The following is a 15,274-nucleotide window of genomic DNA, read 5'->3' as shown; positions in this document are numbered from 1 at the left end:
GCCGCGGTGGAAGATATCACCGAGGTATATATTATTAATAACGTTGTACCCCATTTAGAATGTCTTCTTCTTTATTATTATGTACTAATTAACGAATCCTGAACTGTTAGCCGTTTGGATCGGCGAACCCTAAGAAGACACGAGGTCAAAGCATGGTGGTGGATGGATCGCAAAAGCTAGAGATCACAGAAGCGCCAGAAGATGGCAAGCCGGTTGCTCTCGTCGATGTGGCCAACAAGTACGTGACTCAGCTCGGGGCTATTATAAGGGACAATGTGCCCATCAGCTTCACGAAATGGAGAGGCAAATGCAATGATCCGGACGCGCTGCCGCAAGCAGAAAAGGATATGCTGTGGGAACAGGTCAAGCAACATTTCATATTTCCCGCTAGATATATTGAAAAGGATGTGAAAGCGTGGGCGCTGAAGAAGATAGCCACACAATTTCAAACATTCAAGAAAAAGTACATTAAGAAGGACAAAACTCAAGATTTCAATGAATTTCCAAAGTTGAGTGGCCACTGGGAGTCATATGTCGAGTGCAAAGAGGAGCCACGACGGTCAGCAAAAAGTCAACACCAACGTTGAAAATGCTAGTTGTAAGAAAGAGCACCATAAGCTAGGGCGAGGTAGTTACAAAACAGTAGTGCCCAAATTTTAGAAGATGGAACGACACCTGCTCGTACCAGCAACTCATGAATGGAGCCAACGAGCTAAAAATTTGTTTTTCGCTCATGAAGTCAAACTGAACCCAGAAGGTGAGACGCTGATCTTTACTAAGGAAATACGTCTCAAGGGAAAACGGCTCGCAAAGAACATTGAAGATGTTAAGGCTGGAAGGTTGGTGGTGGATCGAGAAATGGATGAGCTCACATTGGCCCTCGGGAATCCTGAGCACCCAGGACATGTTCGCGGGTTTAGGATCGTTCCGTGGAAGTACGGTTTTAAAGAAAACAGAGACTCGTACAGAAGCCACAAGCGAAGAAAGGATTGGGTTGAGCAGAGCTGGCGGCGCAACCTAGAATCTCAAGTGCAATCTATAGAAGAAAGAATGCATGACGAAGTCAATCATCGAGTGGCCCTTTCCCAATCAGAAGCACAGCCCGATCCACAGGACCAGCAACAGTTCGCTGTTGATTTCATCAGGCAACGCACCTCATGTGAGCTGCATGTACCGGTCGGCAACCTGACTGTTAAGGTATACTCTTATACATAATTAATATTTCTATAATAATCTTCTCAATCCATCGATCCACCACACCTCAGGATTGGAGTTTAATAACATCTTTATTTCTGCTATATGTACAAGTAGCGTACGCGAGTGCCTTACCAAGCTGGGCAACGCAGGCGAGCCATGGCATGGAGATTCCACCTAGCTATGCTAGTGTCTCGGTAGAGCAACTTGTTGATCGCCAATATGAAGGCTATGAGCTCCAGCTCTCGGGAGGCATTGGGGAAAGGACATTAGGAGATGCGGTTCAAGAGGTATCATTCTATGGCGCAAACGCTACATCATCATCCCGGGCATGGAGGCAGCACCCCTCCTAGAAGAACCCGAGCCGCAACCATCTCCTCAAATGGCAAGACCGACTTCTCCACCACGATCAATTATAGGACCATCACCACTAGGACCTTCACCACCAGGACTGTCGTCGATGCATGCTCGATCAAAGTCTCCATCTCCACAAATAAGGAGACTTGATTATGATGTCACGACCAACAACTTCTGATTAGTGTTTGCGAGTAGTGGAGAGGTTGATGTGAAGAGGTCAAGGATGCGGATTTATATGAAGGATGGTTTGGTCTCTGCGGGGGAAGGTTCTTCTGGTAGTAGCTCGTCTGAGTCGTCTTCTGACGAAGATGAAGGTGAAGATGGGCAAGGCCGTGCCGCGAAGGACATAGCGGGAGCGGTTGGGATAAGTGAGGCGGAGGTTCATACTGTATCTTCGGGTGAGGAGGAGGAAGGGGAGAGAGAGGCTGGCGAAGCTTAGGAGGAGGCTGAGGAAGTCGAGGAGGAGGATGCCGAGGTTGAGGCGAGGTCAGAGACAGCCAATCCCGTTGTGGGGAAAGTTCAGTGCATTCCCACTCTTTACTTCAGGCACTTCCAAGTGACTCCATAAGACACTGCGTCTTTTGAGGAGAATAATTTCTTTCCTAAGGGGGTGGGCAGAGCACCTGGGAATGAGGCGGTACCTGTGCCCGAGGTTGGTGAGGCTGTTGTTTTCAGGGACCTATTCACTGCGGGGCTTTGGTTCCCCTGCGACAGGCAGCTGCTAGTTATTTTGGATCGCTACCGTGTTAGGTTGCACTAGCTAACCCCCAACGCCATCGTGAATTTGTCTAAGTTTTACTGGGTGCAGCGCACGTTCGGTGGCAGTTCTGATGTGGAGGGTTTTGCGAGGCTGCACGAACTTCATATCTGGAAGAAGAGGACTTACTTCGAGGATGGAAAAGGGGTTTGCGAGAATCATTTCGGGTGCTGCACCTTCGTGCCACGTAGGAAGAATGATAAAAGGAATTTGCCAAGGATAGAGCTTACCTTCGCGCAGAGAAACAAGTGGGATGATGCCTGGTTGATGCATTGGTTTTATGTTAGAATTGAGATGGCTGGGGTTGGGACTGGATTCCCATTTTATGCGCCATTTGGGCCGATGGATGTGCTCACGACTCCATCATTTATTCATACGGCAGCTGTAACAAAGTGCGAGGCTGCTTACAGGGCTGCTGGGCCCTTGATATCTAGACTTGACCTCGTAGAGGAGTATGTTGCGGCTAGAGTGTGGCCTCTGTCCACTGAATTTGCGAGGCCATTTAAGCTTGTTGAGAATAAGGTGTCTTGGAGCGAGAAACCAGTGCACTACCCTTGCTTTGGAACCGGTGTTGAGAGGGATGCAGACTTAGACTCATTTGTCCAGACAGTGGAGGACATAGCTTACAAGATTTTGGGTCCCGTGACCCAGCCGGAAAGGTGCTCTTTGGAATCCGTTGTGGGACACGGGCGTCGCGTCAACCGGATTTTTTATTTGTATGACATTGTGGTTCCGCCACATCTTGAAGTTGTGGGCAAAAGGCGCTGTCGGGGTGCTGGTCTTGAGCAGAGGAAAAAGGAAAAATTTGACTTCGTGCTCGTGGCAAAGCTCACCGTTGAGTCGCAAGTGGCCGCTAAAGCGAAGCAAAAAACCCAAAACTTGGAGGCGCAAAAGAGGAAAGAAGTTATCGCGGGGGCTTCATCTGCCGCGTTGCCATCGGGGTCAACAGCTACGTCTGGCGACTTGAGAAAACCGGCATATGTCGTTCCTGTCTTCGTGCGCCCTCCAAAGGAGGTCCCTGCTCTTGCACCTTCGTCCACTGGGCAAGCCATGCGGATCAAAAGGGGTGCTAATAAACATCGATTTGCTCGTGTTACCGTTCTGGGTGCCAAGGTTGACGTGCCTTCAGCGGCTGGTACCAAGATCACGGCGCCTTCTACAAGCTCGAAGGCTAAGAGCGCGCAGCCTCTCTTGATTGAGGCTGAGAAACATGAGAGGAGGGTTGCCACCGAAAAGGCAAAGCTTGTGGATGCGTTCTCGTCTGATCCAAAGGGTGCGTGCGCCGAAGCTGTGAGATCTAGTAAGCATGTAGAGGTGTTTCTACCGAAGCTGCGATTCTTTGACTGTGGTAAGGCCTCAGCGGGATTTTTGAAGGACTTGGAAGAAACTATGGGGAGCGTTGGTGAGGTTAGTTGTGAGGATCATGTGAGGCTGAAAGTTAAATGTTATGGTGTAGGTGAGAGTTCGCCGGCGGGTCTTCATGACTGAATGAAGGTCTGGGCTTAAGCGGGCGCATAGAGATTCTAGCTACATGCGCCGAAGGTAGGGTTTATAATCCGCACAACCTGTCTTTGGTCTGTGGGGCTGAAGGTGAAGATTGCGAGCGCTATGCAGATATTGGCGGTTCAAAAAGGGGTGAGAAGGCGGGCACGGCGACTTCGGGGGAGGTCGAAGGCAAAGGAGGGGCTGTGGGTTTAAGTGGCAGAAAGGTTGTGGTGACGTCTAAAGGCGAGGCTAGGGAGGTTGTTCCAGTCGCCGTTGAGGCGCGAAAATATGAGGGTGAGAGCTGCTTGTAGGTGGTTTTACTGTCCTTATCTTTTATTAGTTTTTGTTTTATGCTTACGAGTATATCCTTTGGCGCACAGATTTTCAGCAAGCTGTGAAGTCAATGAGCTCAGAAGAGCTCTTTAACTTGGAGGCCAACCTCGTAAACGAGGTATGATTACTGGATAATTTGGTGATGTGTCTTGCGAGTGTTGTCCTTTACTTTGTTATTTTTGGTGACTTGGTTTTTTTTTAAAAACCTGTAGGTCTCTTATACTTCGATGATTACGAGGGATCAGCTTGCTAAGAGTGAGAAAGCGGCCTTAGAACTTTCGAGGAAGGTAGCTTCACTTGAAGCGACTATCACTGCTATGTCCTTGGAGATGAAGAAAGTCAAGGTTGAGAATGTTGAGCTGAAGGAGGACTCTCGTAGACTCGGCGAGAACTACGAGGCTAGGGGTGATGAGATTGATCGTCTGGTGGCGGATGTGATGCAGCTGGAGGGCCAGATGAAGGAGAAGGACCGTATTATTGAAGGCCTATGCGAGGGTGCCCAGCGCGACAGCGAGGTTATTGCGGGTTTGAGATCTAAGGTTAGCCAGATGGAGCCTGAGCTGGAAATGAAGGCACAACTGTTGAGCCATATTGAGACCACACTAAGGGAGAGGTTTGAGAAAGTTCATGAAGCTTACAAAGCCTCCCTTGGTGTGTTTGGTGCTGAATCTAATGATTGCCCGTTGGATGAGGGATGCGAACGTATGTTCGAGTGGCTTTTGGACGAGGTTAAGAGTCTCCCTGAGGTCCTTAAGGGCTTGAACGACTACTCCACAGTGTTTTGTCTGGAAAGTGCCCTTCACTTGCTGGATCAACAAAGATGCGAGCATAGTACGAATATTTTCGAAGATAACTATGTTGTGCCAACTGCCCTGGAGATTGGCTCCGCTATCAAGTGTAATGTTGCGGAGAATGCGAAGAAGAACTTGTTTGACCGCATGTGGTCAACCTCCGAGCGGGATTATGTGAAGAGGCTTGCGTGTGAGCGGTTAGCTTAGTTGCGCTTGTGGTCTGGTGCGGATGACGACAACAAGGATGCTGCGGAGTAGGTTGGTGCATGCTAGGGGGGGACTTTGACTTATTGGTTTTAGTGTATGAAGTTGACGAAGTCAGATACTTTATTAGTGTGTGAAATTGTTCTTTGTAAAGTACTTATGTGCCAGTCTTTGTTATGTATCTGACTTTTGCAACTGTTGTGTGCTTTATTCCGTCCAATCGTGCTGGCTTCTGGCAAAGTGGACCCGTTGCGAGGTTAGATAAGTCGAAGTCGGGTTGCCATGTCAGGCAACCCACCGACTTAGAAAATGCGAAAGCCGGTTGATACAGTGACCCGAAGTTGCTTCAACCGTAGTTGTATTTCTTGCTGTATTTTGCATGGGTTGCTGTATTTTGCTGTATGTTGCAAGAGAGAGGTCAGATAACAATGATTCGCAGGTCCTTCTCTTGCGAAGTCGTAGAAATTTTTCATGTTTTTTCGAAAAACGTCACCCCCCTTGCGATGTTGCAAGAGAGAGGTCAGATAACACAGACTCGCAGTTGGAGGTTTCGGTATCTTTGATCTGTAATGGCATTGCATTTACAAGTTGGGACTCCTTCGCGCTCTGGCGTGAGGTCGCGCAACTTAGTGTTGCCCGTCGCACGCTAAGTCTCCTCCGCGCCCTGGCACGAGGTCCTGCAACTTGTTGTTGCCTTTTATTTTACACGCGAAACCTCCTCCGCACTTAGTCGCGAGGTCACGCAACTTGTTGTTGCCCTCTTTTACACGCGAAATTCCCTTCGCACTCAGGTGCGAGGTCACACAACTTGTTGTTGCCCTCTTTTACACGCGAAATTTCCTCCGCACTCAGGTGCGAGGTCACGCAACTTGTTGTTGCCCTCTTTTACACGCGAAATCTCCTCCGCACTTAGGTGTGAGGTCACGCAACTTGTTGTTGCCCTCTTTTACACGTGAAATCTCCTCCGCACTCAGGTGCGAGGTCACGCAACTTGTTGTTGCCCTCTTTTACACGTGAAATTTCCTCCGCACTCAGGTGCGAGGTCACACAACTTGTTGTTGCTTTTCTGTATTCTGGATTCTTAGGGGAAACATCCTTTCCTTCGTTGTGAAAAAAGGTGTACATGGATCTGCCTCGTTAAAAACCTTGCCTCCATTATGGAGCCCCTAGCAAGGAAAAGAGTGCAGTCCAGACTCTATGACCTTACAGACGAGGTACAATTTAAAAGCAAAGAAATAAAGAAAAAATACTCTATTACCTTCGGCGTTGCTTATAGTTCCGCAAGCTGAAGGTAACTTATACAGTTATGGGTAATATTTTTGTAAGCTATCAATATTCCAAGTGTGTGGGAGATTATTTCCCTACTGGTCTACAAGGTGGAACGAGCCGGGCCTGCCACTTTTTGTGACGATGTAGGGGCCCTCCCAAGTTTCTTGTAGCTTGCCTGGGTTGTCCCAATTCTTTTTCCTTTTGATGAAGAGGTCGCCAACATTGATCTGTCTCTCTCGAATGTGTTGGTCCCTCCATCTTCGGGTTTCTTTCTGATACTGGTCCAGGTTTTCGATGGCTTCGTTGATGTCGAGCTCAATCATGTCTTTCTTAGTTCTAGCAATTTCGTCCACATCCCCGGCCTTGAGGACTCTTAGGCTTTTGTTTTTTATTTCTTCAGGGGTTACAGCTTTGGCTCCGAATAGGAGCTTAAACGGGGTAAAGCCTGTCGCCCTGGATTCTGTCATGTTATGGGACCATATGACTCTTAGGAGTTCATCAACCCATTTGCCCTTTTTTTGATCGAACAAACATTTTTTTACTGCAGTAAATATGGTGATGTTCGCCCTTTCCACAGCTCCATTTGATTGCGGGTGGTATACAGATGAGAATTTTATCTTCGTGCCGAGGCTGGCGCAGAAATCTGTGAATGAGACGCAGTCAAACTGTTTGCCGTTGTCAACGGTTAGTTTCCTTGGGACTCCAAACCGGCAGACAATGTTTTGCCAGAAGAATTTTTGTACCGAGGCCGACGTAATGACAGCCAATGGTTTGGCTTCAGCCCATTTGGTGAAGTAGTCTATTGCAACTACTGCAAATCTGCAGTTTCCTTGTGCTGTTGGCAATGGACCGACTAGGTCCATGCCCCATCTCTGGAGAGGCCACGAAGGTGGGATGACCTGGATCGGGAGCGAGGGTGCATGCGTTTGCCTTGCTATCTTCTGGCAGGCCTCACAACTTCGTACAAGCAAGTGTGCATCCATGTGGACTGAACGCCAGTAGAATCCCTGATGGATTGCTTTTCCTGCTAGAGCCCTTGAGCCAATGTGGGTTCCGCAAAAACCACTATGTATTTCTTTGAGCAGTTCGCTGCCTGTTTCATAACTGACACAGCGTAGCCATGGTGCTGAAATGCCTACCCTTGTAGAGTTGCCCCTCGATAATTGCGTAGCCCCTAGCCCTTTGCCTCAGGTGTGTAAGTTCGGCTTTGTTCTAAGGCTCAAAGTGACCTCTAAGGAAATCCATTATGCTCGCACGCCAATCGTAACATTGAATGGCGTTGATGGAGGTTGGAGCTTCTTCCTTAATCGAAGGTGAGGTGATGATTTCATAAAATGTGTCGGGTGGGATTGGCTCGCCCTCTGCTGTTGCTTTTGCAAGCTTGTCAGCGTCGTCATTTAGTGCCCTTGGGATATTTTTTACATCAAACCCCCGAAAGTGCCTCTCCATGGCTCGTACTGCCTCAATGTACTTAATGAGCTCTGGCTCTTTGGCCTCGCTATCTTTTTCGATGTGGTCACAGATAACCTTTGAGTCCGTTCTAACGACGAATGTTTGTTGCCTTATGGCCTTCATTTTCCTTAAGGCCAGCAGCAGCCCCTCGTACTCTATGGTGTTGTTGGTTGACTTCGCAGTTGGTGGGAAGTCTAGCCTCGCTGCGTACTTGATTCTTACACCTGTTAGTGATGTGACAACTGCTAACACCCCTGCTCCTTTGCGACACCAAGCCCCATCGCAGTGGACGACCCATGGTGTTTCAAATTGTTTTGGCTCCTGCTTTGGTGAGGTCCAATCAACCACGAAGTCAGCCAGTACTTGGGATTTTATAGCCGTGCGCCTTTCGAAGTCGACAACGAATTATGAGAGTTCAGATGCCCATTTGGCGATACGGCTGGAAGCTTCGCTGTTTGAGAAAAGATCATGAAGAGGCTGGCTAGTTACAACGATTATCTTGTGCCCTTCAAAGTAGTGTCGCAGTTTCCGCACTGCCATAACGACTGTGTATGAGATTTTCTCGAGTTTAGAGTAGTGTATCTTTGAGCCGCTCAGGGCTTCGGATGCGAAGTAAACTGGTATTTGCTTCATTTTGCCTTCGATTTCTTTTTCTTGAATCAGTGCAGCGCTTACGGCTGTTGCTGAGGCTGAGACGTACAATAGCAGTGGTGATTTGGGCTCTGGCGGGCATAGCTTTGTCATAGATTGTAGGTACTCTTTGAGGTCATGGAATGCTTTGCTCTGCTTAGGTCCCCATTCAAGTGTTTTGGAGCTTCGGAATGTTTTGAAGAAGGGGGAGGCTTCGCTCTGCCGCTCTTGGAATGAAGCGGTTTAGCGCAGCAACCCTACCCGTGAGTCGTTGGACTTGTTTGAGCGAAGTTGGCTCTGACATATTAGCCAGCGTCTTGATTTTATCTGGATTGGCCTCAATGCCTTTTGTCGTTACCAGGCAACCTAGAACCTTTCCTCTTTGAACCCCGAATACACACTTTTCTGGATTTAGCTTTGGCTGACCTCAGGTTAGCAAATGTTTCTATGAGATCCAGAATGAGGTCGCTTTGCTTGGCACTTTTGACGATGATATCGTCCATGTAAGCCAGGATGTTACGCCGAAGCTGGTTGTCTAGGACCGTTGCTGTCATCCTTGAGAATGTTTGGCCTGCATTCTTTAGCCCCTCTGGCATACGCACGAAGCAGAACATTCCAAAAGGTGTCACGAAGCTTGTTTTGCCTTCATCCTCCTTCTTTATTCTGATCTAGTGATACCCCGAGAAGAGGTCAAGTAGTGAGAGCATTTCATTGTTTGCAGTGTCATCCACCACCTTGTCAATCCTCTCGAGGGGGTAATCATCTTTTGGGCAGGCCTTGTTGAGATTTGTAAAGTCTATACACATTCTCCATTTGCCATTTTTGTTTTTTACTGGCACTATGTTAGCTAGCCACTCAGGATACTGGATTGACCTGATTACATTAGCCTCGAGGAGCCTGTCAACTTCGGCCTTTACGGCTTGGACCTTTTCGTCGGACATTTTTCTTAGCTTTTGCTTCTTTGGCTTAGCTCCTTGCCTGATATCGAGGCTATGCTCGATGATTTCTCTGTCCACTCCTTTTAGATCGCCTACAGACCAAGCAAAGATGTCTTTGTTCTTGTTGAGGCCCTCGATGAGGTTGCGTTCTTCTTTGGGGTCGAGGTTGGCTCCAATTGTTACGAACCTATCTGCGATGTACCCGTCTAGGAGTACCCGCTTTGTTTCGCAGTCAGCACTGATCTTTATTTTTTCTTTGTCCCTTTTGGGCTCGTCATGGGTCTTTTGCTTTGTTGTGCTTTCAGCTTTGCTTGATGGTGCTAAATGTTGGACATTCTTTTGGCCCAGAGCTACCCCTCTTTCTATGTTTCTTGCCATTTACTGGTCACCGTACACTGTTATGACCCCCTTATGTGCGGGTATTTTCATGCATAGGTATAGTTGCCTAATTGTTGCATCCATCTTGGTGATGAAACCACGGCCAAGTATTGCATTATAGGGATAGTGCATCTCCACCACGTCAAAGGTGATGTATTCTGTTCTCGCATTGTCACGATCCCCAAATGAGACTGGGAGAGACTTTTTTCCCAAGGCTTTCACTGGCTTTCCACCAAAGCCGAGAAGTGGGATGTCGGCTGGGTCGAGCGTGTTCATGTCAATGTTCATTTCTCTGAAGGCGTTTGCAAAGAGGATGTTCGCGGAGCTGCCCATGTCAACTAGGACTTTTCCAACCGTCCAGCCTGCTATCAGCGCTTTAATGACCATCGCATCGTTGTGCGAGGTTGTCTTGAGCTTGAAGTCTTCCCCTGTGAAACTTATGGGCATGTGTGCCCATTATGGCTTCGTTGGGGGTCCGTCGGGTATGATTACATTGACTTCTCTAAAATAGTTTCGCCTCTGCCTCTTGTTCTCGAACTCTAAAGAGGAGCCTCCTGTGATTGGCATTATCATGCCGAAGGTAGGTAAAGAATTTTGGTTGTTGTTTTGCGTGCTTGGCTCTAGTTTGGGCATTATGGCTAGTATGCTTGGGGGAGGAGGTAGTGTTTCTTGAGGCTTCTGAGGCGGATTTGGGTTGGCATGTTGCGGGATTGTTTGGTGGTACGGTTGTATGTGCGGCGGAAGAGGCCAGGTCATTGGCTGCTGGAAATTGGCGAAGCTAGGCTGGTTGGAGTAAAAGATTGGGTGCGGGTAAAAAGCTGTGTGGTGGATTGTTTTAGGTGCTTGTGCGGCTGCTTTCGCGGCTTCTTCTGTAGCCTTTCTCTCTTCTTCTTTCTTTTTGGGGCACCACTCTGTATTATGATGGTTCTGATGGCCATGGTTGACGCAATAGAATGATTTTTATTGTCTTCCTCGACCTCGTCCTCTACCAGAGTGGCCCCCTCTTTGGGTATTGTTGTTTTGGTTTTGGCTCTGGCTTTGGTTTTGGTTTCCCTCAATGTTCATGACACGGTTCTGGCTAGAGTTTTGAGGCTTGTTGTAAGGCGAAGGTTGCCAGCTTCGGTTCTGGTTTGTTTGCCTTTCCTTTTCATGTTCCGCCACTCTTCTGCGGTGGTCCTCGTCGGACCTGATGTATTCATGGAGTTTGCTAAAAAGAGCACTCATCATTTTGGGCTCTTTCCTTGATAGCTTCGACGTTGTTGGGCCAGGGGTGAGGCCCGCGATGCACGCGGATATTGCTACGGATTCCTCAATGTGCGGCGCTTGGGAACGAAGCTAGACATATCTTCTTACATATTCTGCGAGTGGCTCCTTGTCTTTTTGTTTGCATTGGAAAAGATCTGCTTGGGCCATGTAGGGGTAATGAAAACCCTAAAAATTTTGTGTGACCTTCGCCTTGAGGTCATGCCAGCTAATCACCGTGTGCGGAGGGAGTAGTGAGTACCAGTTGAGTGTTGCGCCTTCGCAAGCAATTATCTTGGCGAGGACGACATCGTCTCCCCCGGCTGAAGCTATGGCGGCCTCGTAACTCATTAAGAATTGTCGTGGATCTGTCCATCCGTTGAATTTGGGCAGGGTGGTTGGCTTGTATGTTGCTGGCCACGGTGCGGTTTGGAGCCCGATTGAGACCGGTGATGTGGCGTCGACCACGAGAGACACCCCTGGTGAGTGATGTTGGGTGCCTTGGCCGAAGTTGAGACTGGGTTGGAATTGTTCCTGATCAATGGTGGGGCTTTGGTGAAAATAAGCTGCGGTTTGGTTTGCATTCTCATGTGGGCTTTCAAGCTCCGCAATTTCTTTCTGTAATGCTTCCAGCTGTCATCTGGCTTCGTTCAATTTTGATAGTCTGCTCGAGGCTTCCCTCTGTTGTTGCACCTATCGTGCTAACTGTTCCTTTTTTTTTGACCTCTTCTATCTCCTGGAGGGCTGAGTCTAGCTCATTGTCCAGGTCAGTGAGGCCAGTAGCTTCGTTCACTGCAGGCTGCTGGCTCTGTTGACCGTCAGTGCGGTTGATAGCTTCGTTTGTTGTGGGTTGTTGGCTTTGGTGGTTGACCTCGGGTACAGGTCTCTTATTCATTGCTTTTGTCCTTAGGGTTGCTCGACTCTTGCAAGGCGTTCCTCCTTATCCGAAAGAACCTGATCTGTGGCCTCGGGAGTTGCAAGCTGACCGGCCTCCACTGTGCCGACTTCTCTCTGTACTGCAAGTCTCTTCTTCCGTTGTGGTGGCAGCGTAGGTTACTTGTTGAGTCAGACTACGGTGGGCGCCAAATGTTGGGCCTTAACCAAACAGTAGGTAAGACGAAGTAGCAACACGAAGGCAAAGATATCTCAAGCAAATGTAACTGTGGTTGTCCTATCAATGAATAGTACCCATTTTAGGGGGGACGGTTCACCTCCCTTTATAGTGCTATAAAGTTACATTTCCGTATACCCGTTATACCCGTACCCAACAACTACATCCCAGGCATATCCCATACAAGGCAGTAACTTGACCCCTACCCAAGATGTCGCTTTCAAAGTGAGATTACATTTCTAACCCTTTCCAAGATCTCTATTACAAAAGTGGCCCACAAGGATGTGATCCCAGGACTATCCTGATTCCTCCTTTCCCTGCTCGTTAGCTTCATCCGCACCAAGTACGCCTCCACGCGCTCTCTACCTTCGTTGGTCGAGATCAGCTAACCTTGGGCTTTGGTCGTGGCACCTCCTCGAAGTCAAGTCGCCGGGTGTTCCGGGGAGGCTTCAACTTCAGGAATCTTTGCCTACAAAATCACAGAATGAGCATCTTTAGACCAGCTAACTTCGGTTAATTGTTAGCTTCGTGGAAGAGTATAATTACGAAGTCAGTGTTGGTGTCGGAGAGAGCTCCGCGCCGGCTTCATTTAGGGTGAGTTATGAGGCGGTCCTCAATAGGTACCAATACTTCATAACTTTTACTGATGATTTTAGTAGATATGGCTATGTCTACTTGATGAGGCACAAGTCTGAAACCTTTGAAAAGTTCAAGGAATTTCAAAATGAAGTTGAAAATCAGCATGGCAAGAAAATTAAGGCTTTACGATCTGATCGTGGAGGCGAGTATTTGAGCCACGAATTTAGTAATCATCTCAAGAGTTGCGGAATTGTTCCACAACTTACGCCGCCTGAAACACCTCAGAGAAATGGTGTATCCGAGCGACGTAATCGAACTTTGTTAGACATGGTTCGATCAATGATGAGCCAGTTGGACCTACCGTTATCATTTTGGGGATACGCTCTAGAAACAACAGCTTTCACACTAAACAGGGTACCGTCTAAATCCATAGTTAAAACACCATATGAGATGTGGATTGGAAAGACTCCCAGTTTGTCTTTTCTAAAGATTTGGGGATGTGAAGTGTTTGTCAAGCGACTTCAGTCGGACAAGATCACACCCAAGTCGGATAAGTGCATTTTCATGGGATATCCAAAGGAAACTTTAGGATATTATTCTACAACCGTTCAGAGGGCAAAGTGTTTGTCGCTCGGAACGGGGTTTTCCTAGAGAAAGAGTTTCTCAAAAGAGAAAAGAGTGAAAAGATAGTGCATCTTGAAGAAGTTTGAGATGAGCCGATCGGGCAAGAATCAACGAGTGATGCTAACGTAGCAGAACAAGTTGAGACACCCATGGTAAGAGAAGCACCGCTACAACCACGAAGGTCGGCAAGGCTCCGCGAAATGCGAAAAATATTATTGTTGGACAATGATGAGCCTGCGACATATATAGAAGCAATGATGGACCCAGACTCCGAAAAATGGCAGAGTGCCATGCAATCCGAAATAGAGTCCATGGGAGACAATCAAGTTTTGAACTTGGTTGACCCGCCTGATGGTGTTAAAGCCATAGAGTGCAAGTGGATCTATAAGAAGAAAAAGGACATGGATGGAAATGTTCACATCTATAAAGCACGACTTGTCGCAAAAGGTTTTTCGACAAGTTCAAGGAGTTGAATACGATGAGACCTTCTCGCCCGTAGTGATGCTTAAATCCATTCGGATTATTCTAGCTATAGCTGCATATTTCGATTATGAGATATGGTAGATGGATGTTAAGACAGCTTTCCTGAATGGAAACCTAACTGAGGACGTGTATATGATACAGCCCGAGGGTTTTGTCGATCCAAAAAATGCTGGAAAAGTATGCAAGCTTCAGAGATCTATTTATGGATTGAAGCAAGCATCTAGGAGTTGGAACATTCGTTTTGATGAAGTGGTCAAAGGGTTTGGCTTCACCAAGAACGAAGAAGAGTCTTGTGTTTACAAGAAGGTTAGTGGGAGCTCTGTAGTATTTCTAATCTTATATGTGGATGACATATTGCTGATTGGAAATAACATTCCTATGCTTGAGTCCGTAAAGACTTCACTGAAAAATAGTTTTTCGATGAAGGACTTAGGGAAAGCGGCATATATTCTGAGCATTAAGATCTATATAGATAGATCGAGAAGGCTTATAGGATTAAGCCAAGATACTTACATTGACAAAGTGTTGAAGCGGTTCAGCATGGAAGAGGTGAAGAAAGGGTTCTTGCCTATGTCACATGACATACATCTCAGCAAGACTCAGTGTCCTTCGACTGCTGATGAGCGGATCGCATGAGTAGAGTGCCATATGCCTCAGCTATTGGATCTATTATGTATGCAATGATAAGTACTCGCCCAGATGTTTTATATGCGCTAAGTATGACAAGCAGACACCAGTCTGATCCGGGTGAAAGTCACTGGATAGCGGTGAAAAATATTCTTAAGTACTTAAGGACTAAAGATATGTTACTCGTCGATGGAGGTAAGGAGGAGCTCGTTGTAACAGGTTACACCAATGCTAGTTTTCAAACCGACAGAGATGATTCAAAATCACAATCAGGATTTGTGTTCACGCTAAATTCTAAGCAGGAGATGGAGGCTGATTCTACGACAGAAGCCGAGTACATCGCGGCTTCAGAAGCCACAAAGGAGGGTGTTTGTACGTACGTATACCATCTATCTTAGTATCCTTTTCGTTATCTGATTAATGAATATTTATGTACACAGTTACCACTGGATCCTAATAGTAATTGAGCCTGATAGAAGCCGAGTTACCGCCCTCGATTCCTTGAGGAAACCACTAGCAGAGTACCAAGAGATTCAAGACCTTCTACACTTGTAATTAATAATTCTGGACCTTTATCTCAATACAAAAGTGTATTTCCTAAATTTTTACCTAACACTATATCATTCATTATTTAAATCCGTAGGGCATGGAAACAATTCATCAAAAAACGACACCAAGGTGCATTCCAAGAAAAACTTACATGGGACAGAGACTTCCCGATACGTATGAAGTTTGCATATTTTTTACATTCTACCTGACGAATATTTTATAACTTGTTTTTCCCACTGTAGTGCTTAAGACATAATAATCTATGTGGGTA

The 15,274-nt window shown here is 47.1% G+C and overlaps 1 protein-coding gene across 1 annotated transcript; it reads right to left on the bottom strand.

Annotated features, from left to right (window-relative positions):
• Positions 1-9,788: 9,788 nt before the first annotated feature.
• On the bottom strand, positions 9,789-10,235 carry LOC140221596 (uncharacterized). Its single transcript, XM_072291347.1, has one exon. The coding sequence runs from the start codon at positions 10,233-10,235 to the stop codon at positions 9,789-9,791; it is 447 nt and encodes a 148-aa protein (XP_072147448.1).
• Between the last annotated feature and the right edge of the window lie 5,039 nt (positions 10,236-15,274).

The sequence above is a fragment of the Setaria viridis genome, chromosome 1 (assembly GCF_005286985.2).
Source record: "Setaria viridis chromosome 1, Setaria_viridis_v4.0, whole genome shotgun sequence".
Lineage (NCBI taxonomy): Eukaryota > Viridiplantae > Streptophyta > Magnoliopsida > Poales > Poaceae > Setaria > Setaria viridis.
Note: the sequence above shows the minus strand (reverse complement) of the source record. Positions and strands in the feature narration are given on the sequence as shown.